This window comes from Tupaia chinensis, unplaced genomic scaffold (genome assembly GCF_000334495.1).
Source record: "Tupaia chinensis unplaced genomic scaffold, TupChi_1.0 Scaffold000013_1, whole genome shotgun sequence".
In the NCBI taxonomy this organism is placed as follows: domain Eukaryota; kingdom Metazoa; phylum Chordata; class Mammalia; order Scandentia; family Tupaiidae; genus Tupaia; species Tupaia belangeri.
This window is the reverse complement of record NW_006159443.1, coordinates 1,771,545-1,792,163: the sequence shown is the minus strand read 5'-3', so window position 1 is coordinate 1,792,163 and position 20,619 is coordinate 1,771,545. Positions and strand designations below refer to the sequence as shown.

Genomic DNA, 20,619 nt, shown 5'->3' with positions numbered 1-20,619 from the left:
AGTAAACAGACCATTAGGAAGGCAATACAGAGACACACATGATGCAATTTAGTCTTTCCTAATCAGTCTATCCTTAGCTTCCTAAATAATAAAAGCAAGTAATATAGAAAACATAACAGTGAACAGTAATGACTACCATTATTTAGCTTGTAATTCATAAAAGACTTTTCCAATAAATACTTGGAAAATGAAATGTGGATTAAATTGATTTACTGACTTAAAATTATTGGAATCTATTACTAGAAGAGAACATACACTGATACATACCAAATTAGGACAAAACAAACAAACAAAAACACCTACTCTGGTTGTTGCAATACATCTCACTGGAGACCTAAATTCTTCTTCCATCTTTGTCAAGGCAATGATGGTTTCTGCAATTGCATTTTTGGTAACTCGGGACCAAGCTTCTGACAGATGACCCTGTTGAGCAGGACAGAATATTTTAATACATAACTAAAAATGCACTAGTATAGTAAATTAAATTTTAACATCTCACAAGCAAAAGGAAACATTTATTTGTAACAAGGCCATGGAATTTAAGATCCAAAGGCACATACTTTAGAACTAAAAATTTTACAACTCCATCAACAATTCAACTTCTAATCACCATTTTGATTATTTAAAAGTAAATAAAATTTAAGTTCTTAATACTCTTTTCTTTTAGAATTTATGGGCATTTCCTCTTACATTTGAATAAATACACAACAGAAACACTAAAATATCTATGCTTCAGAAATTCTGATTATGAAAATTTATTATTTAACATGAAATTTATAGTTAAGCTAACTACTTTAGATGAGTATTACTGGAACCCCAAAGCATAAACAAGTTCAAACTACAGCTACCTTTATTTGCTACCTTGATTTTTAATGAACATGAGCATTTAACTATTATTAAATGTAGATGCTCCTAAATATTTTCATCTCACTAAAACCCTGAAAAAGTCTGACTACCATAATGATTGAGGAAATGTCCATATTGTTGAGAAAGGTGACAGAACTTCATCTTTCCATCTCTTTTTTTTAAAGAATTAGTTAATTAATTATTTATTATTATTATTTTTTCCATGTAAGTTTTGTGAGAGAGAGAAAGAGAGAGAGAAAGCCACTAGGTCTGGGACTCGAAATGTGGTCAGCCATGTGGAAATTCCAGGGCCTTAACCACCATGCCACCTGCTGCCCCCCATCTTTCCATATCTTATATCCACATGTTATCAGTCTTTTAAGGGATAGTTAATTTCTTCTCCTTCAAAATGCCTTTGCTCACCCTCCTCTCAGGGTGAAATGTAATACACTGTAAAGATATACATGATTAAATGTAGTATAAAATTATAATAAATAATATAAAATAAAAAAAATCTAAAAGCAGAACTTAAGTAAAGAAAAATAACACTAGTGTACTTCTCTTATCAACTCAGCACAGTAAGCTGTTTTGTCAAGCAGATTCCTGTAGCACTTCATTGCCACAAAAGTCAGGAGAAAGGGAACTTACTGCTGCCATATCCTTGATAAGTTTAATGATGATCTCTGAGATCTGGGTAGGAGTTGAGCCTTTCATCCACCAATGACTTTCACCTCGACGAAGATAACTACAAAGAAAAATCAGAATCTATAAACCACCAATCTGTCAGTGATAGCTGTTACAAATGAAAAAGATGAAAATGTTATTTTAACATGTAGCATCTAAATTGTTTAAGTGACTGAAATAAGATAAAATACCTTAAAAGAAAAATCAATAAAAGCATTACCAATCATCTATCTCTTCAATTCCAAGGGAACAGTTATTCAGACTTGTCTTCTCTCAAATATTTCTCTGTTCACAGAGTTGTGTGTGTGTATGTGTGTGTGTGTGTGTGTGTGACAGAGAGAGAGAGAGAGAGAGAGAAAGAGAGAGAGAGAGCGAGAGAGTTTCAAAGTAGAGTCTGTGTACCACAAACTACTTGCTTCCAGTACACATGGAGCATTAAGGAGCTTGTGCCAGAAAATAAATAAATAAATAAATACATCACTAAGCACATCGCTGTTCGGGTCAGCTGACACTCTTTTTCCCTAGAGACTATCTACATGAAGGAAGAGATACACTAACATCCTGATGTTATTGACTTATTTCATGGATTGGCTTTATGTATATCACTATTAGATGTATTCAATTTTCTGTTACAAATATAGAACATCCTTGCAGGTCTATCATGCATACATATTTCAAAGTTTTAGAAGAGCTGGTAGGTCAAAGATATGTATATTTAAACTACAGTGAGATATAATTAAACTCTAAAAAGCCAGCAGCACTTTATATTAGATAAAAATGCTTATATCCTCTAATGTTGCCAAAACAACAATGATATTTTGCAACTGTTTTAATTTACATTTCTTAGATTAGTGAGGTGTCTTCATTTATCTATTTACATTTGGAATTTTTTCCTTTTAACTGACTGTTCTTACCATTTATTTTTCTATAGTTCAGTTGTTATCTTTTCCTCATTGTTCTGTAGTCATTCTTCTGATATTACAGCTAATAGTTCATTGTCTATTCTATAAACATAAATATTTTTTCCAAGTTAATTTCTAATAATTTAAAATACCTTAAGAAGAAAGGTCTTCTCAAATTGAAGATTACAAAAAGAAATACACATAAAGTTTTAACCAACCTGAGGCTTACTTTTCCCCTTTTGATTGGCTGACTAATTTTGTCATAAAAACCAAATTTATATGAAGTTCACTTTTGTATATAATATGAGGTAGGGGTCTATAATCTCTTCAACAATGGATAACCAAATATCCTGTATTATAAATTCAGCCTACTTTCCATTTCCCACTAATTGGAAATGACACCTTTGTTATAGATAACATTCCCTTTATACATGGAAATTGTTTATGGATTCTATTTTCTTAGTGAATAAGCCAACAAGGTGGAATTTGAACTCTTGTCTTAAATCTCTCAACAGTTGCTCACTGTTATATTTGGGTACTAAAATAGAGGCAAAAACTAACCTCGAATTGAAAATCATTGGAAGAGTAACTGTTGTAACTCCTTTGCCCACGGTGGTACCAGCTGTTCCTGTGATGGTGGTTCCTTTGGCTTTCAGCTGTACAGTGAGTGCTTTGGCAATGCATCCTAGAAACATGTCCAATATACCCAGCTTATTCCAATCTCCTTTCTCTGTTGAGTGAATGATATCACTGATATCTGCCGGGGGGAGAGATTTCACTCCTATTATGCTGGCCAGACGATTGGGGGTCACTTCAGGCAAAACTCGTCTTAGTAGAGAAGTCACCTGGTAAGAAAAACAGAAGGAAAGAATCCCATTTAAAGACTGATGTTTCAAAAAAAATTTTTTCCCCAGGTTTGAGCCATAGAACATGTGCACTCACTGGAGAGAGACAGAGAGAGGGAAAAGTAAGACCGCCCCCCTGCCTCACAGTGGGGGATGGCCCCACCACAATCCATTCTCTCTGGGGATGCTGGGCTGTATGCACTTATGTCAGGAGTGATTTTTCGAGCTGACAGGTGTGGGACTCGAAACGTGTCCAGCACTTTAACTACCATATCACTTACTGGCCCCAAAGTTTTCATTTTTAAATGTGCCTATCATTCTACAACTTCAAGATTTTTGAGAAGGACATAAATATAATTTAAACACTACTTTTAATTTCTGGGGTGGTAATCAGCAAGCAGTGCAACAACAAAAAAATGCCTTTTATTTTTGGTTAGAACTACATGACATTATGTATTTATGGTAATAAGTTAACAGGTGGCCAGAATATTCTTTATCACAACACAATAATGAAATTAAACAGATTTCCTTCTTCTATACTCTCATTATAAAGAGTCAAAAATAAAAAGAAATAGATATAAAATATAGGTTCAAGACAAAACATAAAATATACAAATGTAGGGACCAGCAGATGGTGTAATGGTTACGTTGCTGGATTCCCACATGACTGAATGTGGTTTGAGTCTGGGACCCAGAGGCTTGAAACTCTTGCCAGGTACATGTGTGTGCGTGCTAAAGATCTGGAGAAAAGAATGGAGGAGAAAAGATTGCACCATGTCCATCCCACTGTGGGGGTGATTTCTAGCTTTCTGTCTCTTGGATGAGCTTATGTGCCCTATAAGCAAAAATCTCTCTTAAAAAAAATTAAAAATGTATACTTAAGATCTTTAGGTGTTGCACTATGCTTTCAAACAATGCTTCAAGTACCCACACTGGAAGACTAAAGGGTATGATTAGTCACCTGTCTCTGGACTCGAGGAGAGGCTGTGTGGAGCAGCGAAAAAAGATCCTGAAGCAGAGTTAGCTGCTGAGCCAGATACTGCCGTCCGACATTGGAGCCACTCAGTGCTAAAACCATGGAGAGCAGCTCAAAGCAATAAGCATCAGAGGAGGCGTCTTCATCATTCGGCTGAGAATTGGCATTTTCTTTGCTTGATATGGCATGTTCCCATTCTTCACGAACTCTGGTGGCTTCCATGCGAATAGCCTGGACGATGTGAGCACACACCTATTTAAAAGCAACAAAGAAAATGTAAAAATAAATTTTAAATCTGATTTACTGTTCCTAGTAGAACAACCCCTCTCCCCCCAAGAATACAAGCTGATTCTTGATATAATACTCTTCTTCCTAGTTAATTATCCATTATGTCTTTCTCTTAACTCATCTTAAAAACACTTAAGTGGGACAACCCGTAGTCTACTGTTTGGAGGAGTAGGATCCAACATGGTTGACCGCAGTTTGAATCTCAGCCCTAGTTGCTTGAAAAACACATTGAGCATGTGTGCATAAGAGAGGTGACTACAGTGTGACCATGCCCCATCAGAGGGTGCTTTTTCTTTTCCCTGCTGTTTCTCTATCTTTCTCTCTGGATATCATGTGCCCTCTGGGAAGTTAAAAAAAAAAAAAAAAAAAAGTTAAAACAGGAACCATCGGGCCAACAGGAATTCTGGTAGTTGAGATGCTGAATCCCACATGGCCAACTCCCTGATTCTAATCCTGGACACAGCAGCCTGAAAAAAACACACTGGGTTGTAAAATTGCATATTTTACAACAGAAAGTATCTAAGACAATGAAACACTATTAGAAGGATAAAATACAAATACATTAATGTTATCATTTATTTAGAAAAATATTTAATTGTGTGGAAAGCTAAACTAATAGGCTAACTTAAAATTTATATTTTATCTGACTTTGGAAGTGCTGCTTTTATGTTATCCAGCAGGGTTACAATCTAGTGCTACCGCCTCACTCATTTATATTTACAATATTAACACTGGTTTAATTAGGACTATTTACTGCTCATCAAAACAACAAAAACGGGGCAAAGGGATCATAAGAAATGCAAATGAAATATCATATGGCAGGATATTTGACACCAAAATAAAACAATCTATCTACCTGAAAACAAGACATAACAGAAGACCAGAAAGGTAAGAAAATTAACATTTGTATGGGGCTAGCAGGTGGCACAGTGGTTAAGGTGGCTTGACTCCCACATGGATGACAGCAGTTCAGATCCTGGATCTGGCAGCTTGTTTTTTTACTTTCTTTCTCTCTTTCTGGTCAACTTCAAAAAATTAATAAATCAATAAAATAAAAACAATGACAATAAAATAATGCTTTAAAAAATAAAAGAAAGTGGAAACCAGCAGTTAGCATAATGGCTATGTTGCTGGACTCCCATGTAGTTGACCATGGATCACGTCCCAGACCCGGTGGCTTAAAACTCACGCCGGGCACATGTGCGTGCATGCCCAAGATCCCAAGAGGAAAATGGAGGAGAAGGGATTGCGGCGTGACCATCCCCCCTGGGGGTGATTTCTCGCTTTCTGTCTCTATGTCTCTCTCTGTTTGTCTGGCGAGCGCACGAGCCCTATAGCGAAAATCTTTCCAATAAATAAATAAATAAATAAATAAATAAATAAATAAATGAAAGAAAGTTAGCGTTTGTAACGAAATCATTAAAGTGATGCAGGTATGCCAAGATGCTCATTTGTCTCTAGAAAAAGACAGACACATTCTGTAGAACCTAAAGTAGGCAGCATAAAAAAGCCACTATAAATCTTGCAGAACAGTTTATACACTAAAAACAGGCAAAAACTGACAAAGACAATGAAATAGCTATTAACCAACCTGTTTTTGCAAGTTTGTCAGTTTACTCCTGCTGTTTTTTTTTGATTCCAACCATGTGTTCCTTCAGGTCAGCATCTGATGTTGCCTTTACATAGAAAAAGAAAAAAATATGAAGCAGGCTCTTTAAAAAAGATTTGTGTTTTGATATTTCAAAGTATTTCAAGAAATAAAGATATTGTTAAACTGAATTGATTCCAAATTGAAGTTTTTAACATTAAGACAAAGGTAAAGTTTGAAGAAATCACAATTAAAAGAGCAAAAGGTAGCCAATTTGAAATTGCTTTGGTTAAAACTATTTCTGAACTGTGAACCAAATTAATTCGTATCCTACATTCAATTCTTAGACCAGCAGATGAGGAAAATTACTTTTGATTAAAAGGAAAGTGCCCTAAAAAAACTTTGTGATGGTGGTAGTCTTTTTTTTTTCCTAATTTGCTATAAGGTGTGGATGTTCAACAGAGAGAGAGAGAGAGAGAAAGAGAGACAGAGAGAGAAAGAAAGGGAGAAAGCATTCCCGTTAGGAGAGAATTAGTTGGCCATGCCACAATCTCTTCTCTTATCCTCCTCTCAAAATTTTGGGCATGCATGCACATATGCCTGATGGGTCCAGGACTCAAAACACAGTCAGCCATGTGGGATCCAGTTCCCTTAACCACCAGACAACTGGTCAGCCCCACGTGGTAGCCTTAAATTAAGCTATTATAACATCAACAGTATCCTAAGAAGCAAAGTAAAGGCTAGAATTTTATAGTGAATAGGATACTCATGGCACTCTTCTTAGTGACAGATATGCATACAGGTAGATGTAGGGACACATTTAGAAAGAGACCCTGAGGTGTGGGGACATGCTCTGAGCAAACACCACCCGTCCTTTTGGGCTTTGGCAGAACCTTATAACTTGTCCTTTCCTTGATCCTGGCTGCAGACAGAGCAAAGGGTGGAAATTGCTAAGGGTGTTCCAACAGACACATCTGATGGAGTTCAAGAAACATCTTGACCACAATTAGTAAAGTCAAATCCCTGCTCTACATCTGAAAGGTTCTTTAGCCTTCTTTCCCACACCTACAGCTAGACTTCCCTTCATTAGAAAACAAGATAATGGGGCACCAGCAGTTAGCGTAATGGCTATGTTGCTGGACTCCCATGTAGTTGACCATGGTTCGAGTCCCATACCTGGTGGCTTAAACTCACACCAGGCACATGTGCTTACGTGCCTAAGATCCCCAGAGGAGAATGGAGAAGGGACTGCAGCGTGGCCATCTCCCTTGGGGGATGATTTCTTTTTTTTTTTTGGAGAGGTTTTCACTATAGGGCACGTGCGCTCACCAGACAGACAGAGACATAGAGACAGAAAGTGAGAAATCACCCCCCGGGGGGACGGTCATGCCACAATCCCTTCTCCTCCATTCTCCTCTTGGGATCTTGGTCACTCATGCACACGCGCCCGGCGTGAGTTTTAAGCCACCGGGTCTGGGACGCGAACCACGGTCGACTACGTGGGAGTCCAGCAACATAGCCATTACGCTAACTGCTGGTTCCCACCTTGGTGGGTGATTTCTCACTTTCTGTCTCTCTGTCTCTCTCTGTCTTTCTGGTGAGTGCACATGCCTTATAGCAAAAACCTCTTAAAGAAAAAAAAAAAGAAAGAAAGAAAAGATAATGGGATTTTCTCTTGATGGGATTATCACCAAAGGATACACCTGGCCCAGTATGTCTAAGCTCTCATAGATGTATTATCTGCTTCTTCTTGTCTGTAATCCAGCAAGGAATCTATGACGTGTCGTAAAATATACATGTGTAATGCCTCCTTATACTATAAATAAAGACGTCCAGTTTGTCTGGGCGGTTCAAGCTGCAGCACAAGTTGCTTGGGCTACCTAGGCTCAGGCTACCTGTGTCCACTGTTACTGTCTCTTTGTCTCATTCTTTCCAATTCCGTGGTCCTCTTGAGATGAAGGGCTTCCTCTTTCTTGTCCTCTTTCTCTTCCTCACCAGCAGCCCCCTGATCATGATTCAGCTAGACCCAAGCCCCAGGACGGAGGCCGACAGACAGACATATATATGTGCCCATATAATCTTACATGATTTTCACAACAACCTCATAAGGTGAACTCCAATGTTTTGCCTACTTTACATTTAAGAAAACCGAGTACGTAATTCTTTTCTTGGTTTCACTTTTCTTTGAATAGAAAGACACAGAAAATGTCACTCTCCTGCTAACAGTGACGAAAATAGTTGACAACTTACAAAACCATAACCTTTCTGGAGACTATCAGAGGGTTGAGATAAGCCACCAGGTAAACTGAATTATAAATATAAAAACTCATATTGTTGGACACTTTAAAACTTCTCTTTCTGTACTTGACAGAAAAATAAGCAAACAAGCCCCCCCCATAAGACTTTTAAAGACATGAAAAAAATTCTCAATCAACTTGAACTAACTGATATTTATAGAACCCCTCAGAGAACAATAATGGAGTTCACAGTTTTTTCAAATGATGCATTTTTATGTGACATGAGAAATCACTAAAATAGACCATAAGATAAGATACCCAAATCTTAGTAATTTCAAACAGGCTAAAATTATACAAAGTATATTATTTGATTATAATGGGATTAAACTAGAAATTAACAATAGAAAGTTACCAGAAAAATCCTCAAATATTTGAAAATTAAATAAGACACATCTAAATTACCTAGGGAATAAAGAAGTAACAATAAAAATCAGAAAATATTTATTTATTTATTTTTTGGAGAGATTTTTGCTATAGGGCGCGTGCGCTCGCCAGACAGACAGAGAGAGACATAGAGACAGAAAGCGAGAAATCACTCCCCCATGGGGGATGGTCACGTCGCAATCCCTTCTCCTCCATTCTCCTCTCGGGATCTTGGGCACGCACGCACACGCGCCCAGCGTGAGTTTTAAGCCACCGGGTCTGGGACGCGAACCGCGGTCGACTACATGGGAGTCCAGCGACATAGCCATTACGCTAACTGCTGGTTCCCAAAATCAGAAAATATTTTGAACTAAAATGAAAACACAATACACCAAAATGTGTGACACCCAACTAAAGCAGTATCTAGAAGAAACTAACAGCATTAAATAACTATATAAGAAAGAAAAGCTTTCAAGTCTATGATCTTATCTTGGACCTTAATAAACCAGAAAGAGAGAAACAAATCAAACACGAGGTAAATAGAAAGAATTAAAAAACAACAACAAAAAAACCCCTTTAATAATCTGATTAAAAAATGGACAAATAAGCTGAACAGATAACTCTCTATAGAAGACCTATGATTGGCCAAAAAGCATATGGAAAAATGTTAAACATCTCTTATCATTAGGGAAATGTAAATCTAAACCACAATTAGGTATCACTTAACCCCAGTCAGAATGACTATAAAAACAAAACAAAACAAAACAAAAAAACAAAGGATGACAAGTGTTGACAAGGATATGGTGAAGAGGGAACCCTCTTGCACTGTTGGTGGGAATGCAAACTAGTACAGTCACTGTGGAAATCAACATAGAGTTTTCTTAAAAATTTACAAATAGAACTATCATATGGCCCAGTAATGACTTCTTGGTATTTACCCAAAGGATAGGAAAACAGAAAGACACTTGTACATCCACATTTATTGCAGCATTATTCATAATTGCTAGAAAAATGAATCAAACTAATTGTCTAACAACTGATGACTATAGTGAAAAACACTACTCAGTCATAAAGAACTATGAGACTCTGTCCTTTGATACAAAGAGGATGAATATAGAAGACTTAATGCTATGTGTAATGAGCCAGACTTTGAAAAACAAACATTGAATATCCCTGCTCACTACATTCCAAATGTCTGCATTTTTTGCCCAAAATGGAAATATTTGAAGACAAAATAGTAAGGAGGGCAAGTGTAGATACCAGAGATGGTATGGAAGGAAAGTGGAGAGTAGGAGATGGTTGGAAGTGGCTTACAAAAAAAAGCATTTTTTAATAGACATAAGAATGTAAAGTTCTTCTTTGAAAATGATGTATATGATAATATCCATAAATTGATTATCACATATTGCATTAAGTTTGAAAAATCATATTATATACCATAAAGATGTACAAGAATTCAATGTATAAGAAATAATAAAACTGGAGAAGAAATTCAGTTGATTTTTTTAAAAAAAGTTTCTTCTAAAAGAGAGAGAAGCAGATAGAAGGGAGGGAAGGAGAGAAAGAGAAGGAAAGACAGATGGAAAATCCCAACAGGGTTATTTACCCTTAGCCTCAGCCAGTCAGGATCAAGGGAATCCATGTGTATGCATGATATATATATATATATGGAGAGAGAGAGAGAGACCTCAGAAAATAAACCTCAGGCCTCCCCATATGCATTCAGCCCTGTAGAGCATTGAGATTCTGCTGCACCACCATTGCTGGCCTAGAATTCAGATGATATAATAAGTAGTTACACAGTCTTGTGGTCACTGAAATAATATCTCCAAAAGATGTTTAAGTACTAAAGTTTATAAAATTATTATTTTTTTTCTTACAGACCTCAAAAAAAAAAAATGGTGATGAATTAGACCCTACTGTGTTAGAAGGCACAGGGCTAGTAGACTAGGTAAATCCTTGAAATTAATCTTTGAAAGGGTTATCAAGGAGATTATTTGCAATATTTAAAGACAAAAGAATACTGACACGCGTTGTGAGTTGATTCCTCTTCGGTTACAATGCTTAGACCAAACAAGTAAACCAATTGTGTTTTAGAAGAAATTTCAAGAGTAGTATAAAGAGTAGTTATTTCAATAAAAATGTACTGAACATAGGTGTAATTATACCATGGTAGATACAAAGGTAAACCAAACATGCACTTTATCTTTAAGAAGGCATGGTTCAGTAGAAGAGATAATCATGTATCTATATAAACTTAACAAGAGAGAAATCAAGAAGAGACACATAAAGGTTATTATAAAATTTAGCAAAGGAAAACTGTTATTTGGAGGAACCATAAGAAGGTCCACAGTGAAGATGGTATATTTAAGTTGGACTGTGAAGGACAGATCAAATGGAAGAGGGAGAAGATTACTAAATAATTTTATAAATGCTGCCAATAGAATACAACAGCCAAGCTACACAGCAAATTTTGCTGTTAACTTAAATATCATGTCATATACATGCTCAAATAATGTGTTTCTTTTAGATAGCTCCTCCATCTTCTTTGTACTTAAATTTGAAAAGATGAAGTGCATATAAACTAAAATCACATATTCACTAAAATATGTAGTGATACATGGATCATTTTACTGATGAAAGTAAGAGGATGAAAGACAGAAGTAAGTATTTTTAGAATACAAATAAATACATTGTATACTTTTTCCTCTCCTTCTGGTGATGACAAGAGTGCTTTTTCCTCTTGTTCTGGTGTAGGTTCAGCATCTCCAGAAATGAGCTTTCCAAATACCTGAAGAAGAAGATAGGCATGTGGGAAGGAATTAATAACAAAATCACTACTGTAGAAGCTAGAGGATTTATTAGATGATTCTGCTATCTTTATAAAATAGTATGCTGACTTTATATACCATGAATAGACATAAGAATGTAAAGTTCTTCTTTGAAAATGATGTATATGATAATATCCATAAATTGATTATCACATATTGCATTAAGTTTGAAAAATCATATTATATACCATAAAGATGTACAAGAATTCAATGTATAAGAAATAATAAAACTGGAGAAGAAATTCAGTTGATTTTTTTAAAAAAAGTTTCTTCTAAAAGAGAGAGAAGCAGATAGAAGGGAGGGAAGGAGAGAAAGAGAAGGAAAGACAGATGGAAAATCCCAACAGGGTTATTTACCCTTAGCCTCAGCCAGTCAGGATCAAGGGAATCCATGTGTATGCATGATATATATATATATATGGAGAGAGAGAGAGAGACCTCAGAAAATAAACCTCAGGCCTCCCCATATGCATTCAGCCCTGTAGAGCATTGAGATTCTGCTGCACCACCATTGCTGGCCTAGAATTCAGATGATATAATAAGTAGTTACACAGTCTTGTGGTCACTGAAATAATATCTCCAAAAGATGTTTAAGTACTAAAGTTTATAAAATTATTATTTTTTTTCTTACAGACCTCAAAAAAAAAAAATGGTGATGAATTAGACCCTACTGTGTTAGAAGGCACAGGGCTAGTAGACTAGGTAAATCCTTGAAATTAATCTTTGAAAGGGTTATCAAGGAGATTATTTGCAATATTTAAAGACAAAAGAATACTGACACGCGTTGTGAGTTGATTCCTCTTCGGTTACAATGCTTAGACCAAACAAGTAAACCAATTGTGTTTTAGAAGAAATTTCAAGAGTAGTATAAAGAGTAGTTATTTCAATAAAAATGTACTGAACATAGGTGTAATTATACCATGGTAGATACAAAGGTAAACCAAACATGCACTTTATCTTTAAGAAGGCATGGTTCAGTAGAAGAGATAATCATGTATCTATATAAACTTAACAAGAGAGAAATCAAGAAGAGACACATAAAGGTTATTATAAAATTTAGCAAAGGAAAACTGTTATTTGGAGGAACCATAAGAAGGTCCACAGTGAAGATGGTATATTTAAGTTGGACTGTGAAGGACAGATCAAATGGAAGAGGGAGAAGATTACTAAATAATTTTATAAATGCTGCCAATAGAATACAACAGCCAAGCTACACAGCAAATTTTGCTGTTAACTTAAATATCATGTCATATACATGCTCAAATAATGTGTTTCTTTTAGATAGCTCCTCCATCTTCTTTGTACTTAAATTTGAAAAGATGAAGTGCATATAAACTAAAATCACATATTCACTAAAATATGTAGTGATACATGGATCATTTTACTGATGAAAGTAAGAGGATGAAAGACAGAAGTAAGTATTTTTAGAATACAAATAAATACATTGTATACTTTTTCCTCTCCTTCTGGTGATGACAAGAGTGCTTTTTCCTCTTGTTCTGGTGTAGGTTCAGCATCTCCAGAAATGAGCTTTCCAAATACCTGAAGAAGAAGATAGGCATGTGGGAAGGAATTAATAACAAAATCACTACTGTAGAAGCTAGAGGATTTATTAGATGATTCTGCTATCTTTATAAAATAGTATGCTGACTTTATATACCATGGCTTTTCTGGATTATGGCATTTAGGGCTATAAGAAGTAAAAATGGGTCATATTTATAGCCAGAAATACCTAACAAGTTTTACAAAATACTTTGCCACACCCTTGAAATATACTGTGTCAAGTTATCCTGTGGTAGAACGTGTCCTAATGATACCCACCTGAGATGTAATAAGTCTGAATACTCGTAGAGTCTCAGCTTCACAGTTCCGTTGCTGGGCCACACTGGCTGAAATCTGGCCGGCAATTTTTGTGCTTTCACCATCTTTCCAGCCCAAGACTTTAACTTGTCGAACTCTTAGAGTATTTTCTGGACCTTTTAATTCAATTTTGATGATGTGATTATCCCCTCCTGGAAGTTCACTTGTTACCCAACCAATGTGCCTGGAATCCAGATCAACCTGGTCGAGTAGAAAAGGGACAGAAACCTTATACAGTCGAGTCACTTTTATCACTGCCTAGACTTAGCATTAATGACAGCAAGCTCAAATCACAATTGTTCAGAGAGTAAAGGTTATTAGGTCACTACATGCTGATAATCTTATTTAAATCTTGTAGGACTAAGTAACATTATTTATAGTAGCTATTATACAAATGAAGAACCTAATCAATACAGGTTGAGAGATTCTCAGTAAATGATGGAATTAAGAATTTCATTCAGGCCTGACTACATGTTCCTTCCCAGAACAAATTACATGAATGAAACCATCACAAACGATGTGATTATAGTTTGCCTACGTCAACTGTAAGTAGAAAGACAAGATCCATATAAAGTTCAGTTTTGTGCTTTCTTAAAGTACCATTTAAAGATCTGTACTGTCAATGTGCAATTAATTAATATGTTTTACTTTTGAAGAAAAATTATATATATGTACTTCATTCTAGAATGCATCTTTTTCAAAAATTAAATGTCAATTCACCATTTTTTCACACTATTAAAAAATTAAATGTCCATTCCATGTTTTTTTGACACTATTCCCCTAATGTTAGTATTGCATTTGATAACCAAGAAATGATCTAGGGACTTCTACATGATTTATGCAGACATCTAAGCTAACTAATAATGTCAATTTTCTCCAAGGAATATTAAGCATAAACAAACAATACCTTATAAAGTAGGGATATGTTCCTAAATTCTTTGACATTTTTTTTTTTTTAGAGAGTTTTTTTTTTGCTACAGGCACATGCACTAACTGGAGAGACAGAGAGACAAGAAGAAATAAATCACTCCCCCCCCCCAAGGGGGAGACCATGTTGCAATCCCTTCTCCTCCATTCTCCTCTCAGGATTTTTGGCATGCACGCACACACACCTGATGTGTTTTAAGCTGCAGGATCTGGGATTTAAACTGTGGTCTACTACATGGGAGTTCAACAACGTAACTATTATGTCATAATTTTTTATCAATTTAAATAAAATTTATTATTTGTTTAATCCAACATTTCAATTCATTCTTTCATTATGAGTTGAAAATAAAACACAACTGGTCAACTTTTGAGGGATAAAGTAGCCACAGAAAAGCTTTGACAAAGTTTCACGAACATAATAACTAAGGGAATGTGTACACAATCATGAGACATAGGCTCAGATAAATCTTGTTTCTAGAGTTGGTTCATAAACTGACTTGCAACCTGGATACAGCTGTAGTGTTGTAAGTGATAGGTTTTTCAGGCTAGAGAACAAAACCTATCTTAACCAAACTGTAGGTGAATTAAAGTGTTAACTGTGCATCAGATCTGTGATGAATTTTAAGGCATCTGAATCTCTGCAGGGGTGAGAGAGGTAGAGCAAAGACACAATGTAAATTGCTCATGATTGGAGGACATACAGGGCAATGATGGGTGAGATGCCTAGCATAGAAATGGTTGTGCCTGTTCCTACACAAGGACGTTCATCCATTCAGTGTTCTGCAAATAGTTTCCTGTTAATACTTTGGTAGTCTGCCAAAATTGGAACTTAACATTGGAGGCTGAGAAGAAGTTTCTCCCTACATAACAAAACATGTAATGATAAAATTTCAATTACCTGCTTTATTCTGCACAAATCTTCTACTGCTTTGCCAGTTAAGAAAGTCATCGAGGTAACTTTATTCTAAAATAGACAATTCAAACTAGTTATCCATATTTCTGCTTTAGAACTTACAATGATTTCTTACAACTTACTGATATCACATAAACTCCTATGACTATTTTTTACAGTCCTTCCAGATTCCCCACACACCTGGGGTGGAATCCAACTTACTATAATGCCTACAATCACAGTCTTCTCCTATTCTCATAAGCAAACTTTAATCTCACATTTCAGCCTTTATCCATGCTGTAAGAGACTGCCATTTCTTCTCTTTATCCAAGGCCCAAACATCATTTAAACTCCATTTCTACCTTGATGAAGCCATTCAACAGCTTTATTTTGTTGTAACTCATATCCCACTTCCATTACTATATTTTCATTACTCCAGGAAGTAAAAGGAAGTAAGGTAACTTAACTAAAAAATGAATATGAATTTCATAATATACCCAGACTGCCTAACAGACTTGGAAAAGAATATCTGGTTCTATTCACCCAGATACTTACCAAATCAGGAAAGGCAATATTAACACACAAAATACTGAATGGTAGAAGAGAAAATTTGGTATTTGAGTCAAAGATCTTAAGTTTGGGTTTAACACAGAGCACATCAAGAAATACATTGACAGAGGAATTCTTCAGAGAGCTGCATACTATGAGTGGTATAGGCTGATGCAATTCAAATCAACAAAAGCTGTGTACAAGACACTGGTGGACGCTAGGGTATATAAAATTAACGAGAATATGTATAACAGAGGAAGTCTCTTAAAAGGAAAGAGGATATCAGCATACATACTATGGATTTAAAAATGAATAGTGTTATAATTATCTCCTTTTAGACAACAATGTCAAATTGACTGCAATTATTGTTCTAAAGGAAAGTACATTCTGGCTAAAAATGTAACATGAGTCAATGATAACTTTATACTTAGCAGTGAGTTCTACCCAGAAAAATGTTTTCTTACTCTCGACTTTCTAGTAAGATAGTCATTGTGTCAATTGAAATTCTTGGGTCTAAAGAAACAAATTCATATGGGCTAAGCCCCTGTTTCTTATTCAGTCCCAGAGAAGAACTGAATCTGCACTGACGTACAGGGGTGAGGTTGCTTGGGACAGCCAGGAGGGCTCTGATTGCAGACTGGACTGCTATGGATGGCTGTACACCCAGATTATCTGCTCAACCCCACCATTCTGGTTCTTCCTGGGAAGATGTAAATCAGGCAAGAGCAGCTTGGCGATAGTTCAAGGGTTTCCATTAGTACTGCATCTGCTAGAAAGCCACATCTACTTTGAGGAAAAAAAATTCCAAATATCCTTTCTCAGAAATGGGGGTAGAATAATGGCAGTACGGCAGTAGGTGCGCTTTTCTTAATTCTTAGCACTCAAGTAATGAGGACTCTTTTACCTTTGTTTACTGACTTTTATAGAGAAGTATTAGTTCAGTTGAAACCAGTAGATAGACTAGGGTTAGGGAGAATATACTGAAGATTACTTCAGTTAGTCCAAAAACTATTATATTTTACTTCCATGAGGATTGAGGGTGACAAGTAGAAACAGGAAGCTACTAACACTATAGATCAAAGTATACCAAGTACCATCATAGTAATACAAAAAGAACCCAGCAGAATGAAATGCTAAATTTTATAAAGCAGTTATGCAGAGGATTTTTCTGAGTCTTAGAGATCTTGAGAGAACATTTCATGCAGTGCTTAAGGGGAGACTATCCGGGTCACAAGAATAGCTTAAACAAAAGCATGGGAGTAGAAAGATATATAGTAGACTTTTATTGTGTGTAGCTGTAGCTGTAGTTTATCTGCCATCACACTACTGTTTAGCATTGGTATTCTACAGTGCCCCAATGATATTAATTTGTTTCCAGATTTAAAAATTATTTGAGGAATATAAAAATGCTGCTTGTTTGATGATGTTCTATGTGATAAATCTCTTTGCTAAACTGAAGTTTGAAAGAACTACTGAGTCATTAAGATTTTCTTTTTCTTTTTAATTAAAAATAATTCTTTATTTATTGTTATTCTTATATAAGACCAGAGAGAGAGAGACAAAGGGAGAATGAAAAAGCAAGCCGCCAGGTCTGGGACTGGAACCACTGTTGGCCATGTGGGAGTCCAGTGCCCCAACCACCATTCCACCTGCGGGCCCCAAGATTCCTTTCTTACCCCAAGATCTCGGGAATTGTCAACATGAACAGACACATAGCGGGCATTGATTCCTTTCACACAGTTGATGGTGATGTTCTTAGTTTTGTTCTTATCTTCATCTCCTGATTCCCAAAAGGTTTCTGTGGAACCATCTGTCAAACTGCCTATCATGGCAGGTCGGCTTGAAGTTTTTATGTCAACAATGCTGGTTAAGTCCTTTAGGCACATTACTATGCATAATTCCTGTCAGAAAGAGGAGAAAGAATTTATAATATTCGAGATCTTCCATAATAAAGCAGATAAAACATGAGACAAGAAATAATGTGAGAAGCAAACTGTTTACAAGTAACTTATAGTATCTGTTTTTTGGACTATTAACTAATAGGACAGTAACTGTTAAATGACTGACCTGGCTCATGGCCTCAAAGCCAGATTGTATACTGATGCTAAAACTCTCTTCACTATCTCCATCATCTGATTTTGACAAAATATTGTTAATATGATGAAAGACGTTGCTCTGATGCAGGAACTGGTGATCAGATTGCTTGAATTTGAGACTCCAGCACCTACAAGGGCAATCAATATATGAAGCAATACATATAAGCAATATATGAAAAGATTATTTTACAGGAAGATCTAAGGAACTCTCAGCTAATATCTCAAGAAATTGGAATACTCCAGTAAAAAAAAAAGCCCAACAATTTAAAAATTCAGCAAACAAAATCATTGGTACTGGCTTCTTCTTCTTTCTTTCTTTTTTTCTTTCTTTCTTTCTTTCTTTTTTTTTTTTTTTGACAAATAAAGCTGGATTCTTTGGAATAAGTTCTAAAGAAAAATCCACCATTTTAAATATAGAAATATTAAACACATAAAGAATAAGGCTATTGAAGCAAAAAAGATAATTAATCTGTGGTATAGTATTATACCATCTAAAGCAGTCTCTTAAATTTATTAGTCTTAAAATTACATGCTAATTCATCAGGATATAATGTGTATCACACTTCAAAAATTTTGTGAGAAGGACAAAAACAAAAACAAACAAAAACAAAACCAAACAAAACAATCCTGGGGGCCAACAGATGGCATGGTGATTAGGGTGCTGGATTCCCCCATGGCCGACCACAGTTTGAGTCCCAGATCTCATGGCTTGCTTTCTCACCTCTCTATCTGTCTGTCTGTCTGTCTCTGGTGAGTGCATGCCCTATAGCAAATTAAATAATAATAATAACAATAAATACAATTAGATAAGTAATTATAAAAAAACCAAAACTCTTTTCTGTTAGTAATACCATTAGAGATTTGGGAAGCTCAATAATTCCATCAGCCTTTTTCTTATATAAATGAATGAATTATTTATTTCTATCTATAGTCTGGTATGTGGAACTAACAATAGCACTGCTTTACCCAAAAAGTAATGCTAAATTCTCAACAGATTCCAACTTAAAATGAAATGATGTTCCTTAAAAATGAATTTTGGGTTGGCTACATATAACTAGGCTCCATTTTTCTTAACATTCTTTTCATGTCAAAACTATATTTTGGCTCTTGTTTGGGGGATTTTGTTTTCCTTCTTCCTACTTTGCGACATTTAAATGATATAAAATAGGTGAGGGGATATATGGGAAATTGTTATAGACGGTGATGACTTAGAGCATTAAGAAATATATTACCTGCTTTTTAAAAAAGGGCAAACCGGTGTGACTTAAGGAGGACAATTCTAAATTATGACAGTGAAGAGGCAGGCACTATTTATATAATTCAGAGATTTTTTTGCATCTTACTATCTAAGGAAAGTAAGATTCTGAAAAGCATTTGGTATTCTGAATACTCTATAAAATCTACACTCGAATGTACTCAGTATATTTTGATATAAAATTACCTTAGGGCCATTTGCTGTAATGAACTGCCACTGGGGAGAGACATCATAAGATCAGAGATCGTCTGAAGTAAGCGGTGGAAGGTATGAGGTAAAGGATGAGCGGCTTCCCCTGCTATCACTATGTCTGAGAGTGGGTGTTCACATACTCTTGTATCTTTCTCCTAAGACAGAAATTCAAAGCAAGCTTATTAGTTTGTGTGTTAGAAGGAAATTTCCTCATAAAAGAAAAAAGATACTCAAGTAATAAAGATGCAAACAACAAACTAAGCCATAACCCAAACATACAGTAAGTAATGTATTATGTTTGTATTATTTTTAGAAAAAAACGTGATAAGGTCCTTCACAAATAAAATCACCATGTAAATGAATACCCCTGTTATGGTATGAATGTATCTCCCCAAAATTCACGTGTTAAAATCTGGTGAGCCATTTTTACTCTCAACATGAACAGTGTTGAGAGAGTACAGACTTTTCTGATTATGGTGTTGAAGAATGGGACCTTTGGGAGGTGATAAGGCATCAGGGTGAGGCCCCCCATGATTGAGCCCTGGTGCTTTAGTAAGGAAAGGGAAGGAGACAGAGTCACACTCTGCTCTGTTGAAGCTCTGGTCCTCACTGTTACCACCAGTGTGAAGACTCTCACCAGATGTAGCCCCAAACCTGAGCTGAGTGAATTTCTCATCTTAGATATTACCCTAGTCTAAGAATATTAGCAACAGAACAGACTAGAACAATTCCCTATATCTGTATCAATTCTAGCATAGTATAGATGTACTAGTAGGGGAAATCCATATGTATATGCATGTATGTGTACACATGTATGTGTATGCATACATGCACATATATGTATATTTTATATGTATATTTTAATATGAAAAGCTAATGTGTTTAGTTGGGGTTACTTGGGGATTAGCAGATGGAGCAATGGTTATGTTGCTGGACTCTCACTTAGTCAACTGAGGTTTGAATTCCAGATCGAGAGGTTTAAAACTCAAGTCAGGTAGGTGTGCATGCATGCCCAAAATCCTGAGAGGAGAATGGAGGAGAAGGGATTGCGGCATGACCATCCCCCCTGGGGGGTGATTTCTCGCTTTCTATCTCTCTGTCTCTCTCTATCTGGCGAGTGCATGTGCCCTATAGCGAAAACCTCTAAAAAAAAAAAAAAAAAAGTAGTTGAGATTACTACTAGCTCTCATAGCATTTTTATGTATTTTAATAAGAAAAACAGCTCCCT

General features: G+C 35.9%; 1 protein-coding gene across 1 annotated transcript in view; it reads right to left on the bottom strand.

Moving 5' to 3' along the window:
- Positions 1-20,619, bottom strand: part of MYCBP2 (MYC binding protein 2) — a gene marked incomplete at its 5' end in the record, with an annotated part of 292,519 nt that overhangs the window by 19,126 nt on the left and 252,774 nt on the right. Inside the window, 12 exon segments of the mRNA XM_027769695.1 lie at positions 304-423; positions 1,495-1,591; positions 2,994-3,277; positions 4,239-4,505; positions 6,133-6,174; positions 6,176-6,217; positions 13,073-13,162; positions 13,442-13,681; positions 15,306-15,371; positions 17,525-17,749; positions 17,916-18,072; positions 19,386-19,546. Coding sequence (XP_027625496.1) covers positions 304-423; positions 1,495-1,591; positions 2,994-3,277; positions 4,239-4,505; positions 6,133-6,174; positions 6,176-6,217; positions 13,073-13,162; positions 13,442-13,681; positions 15,306-15,371; positions 17,525-17,749; positions 17,916-18,072; positions 19,386-19,546 — 1,791 coding nt within the window.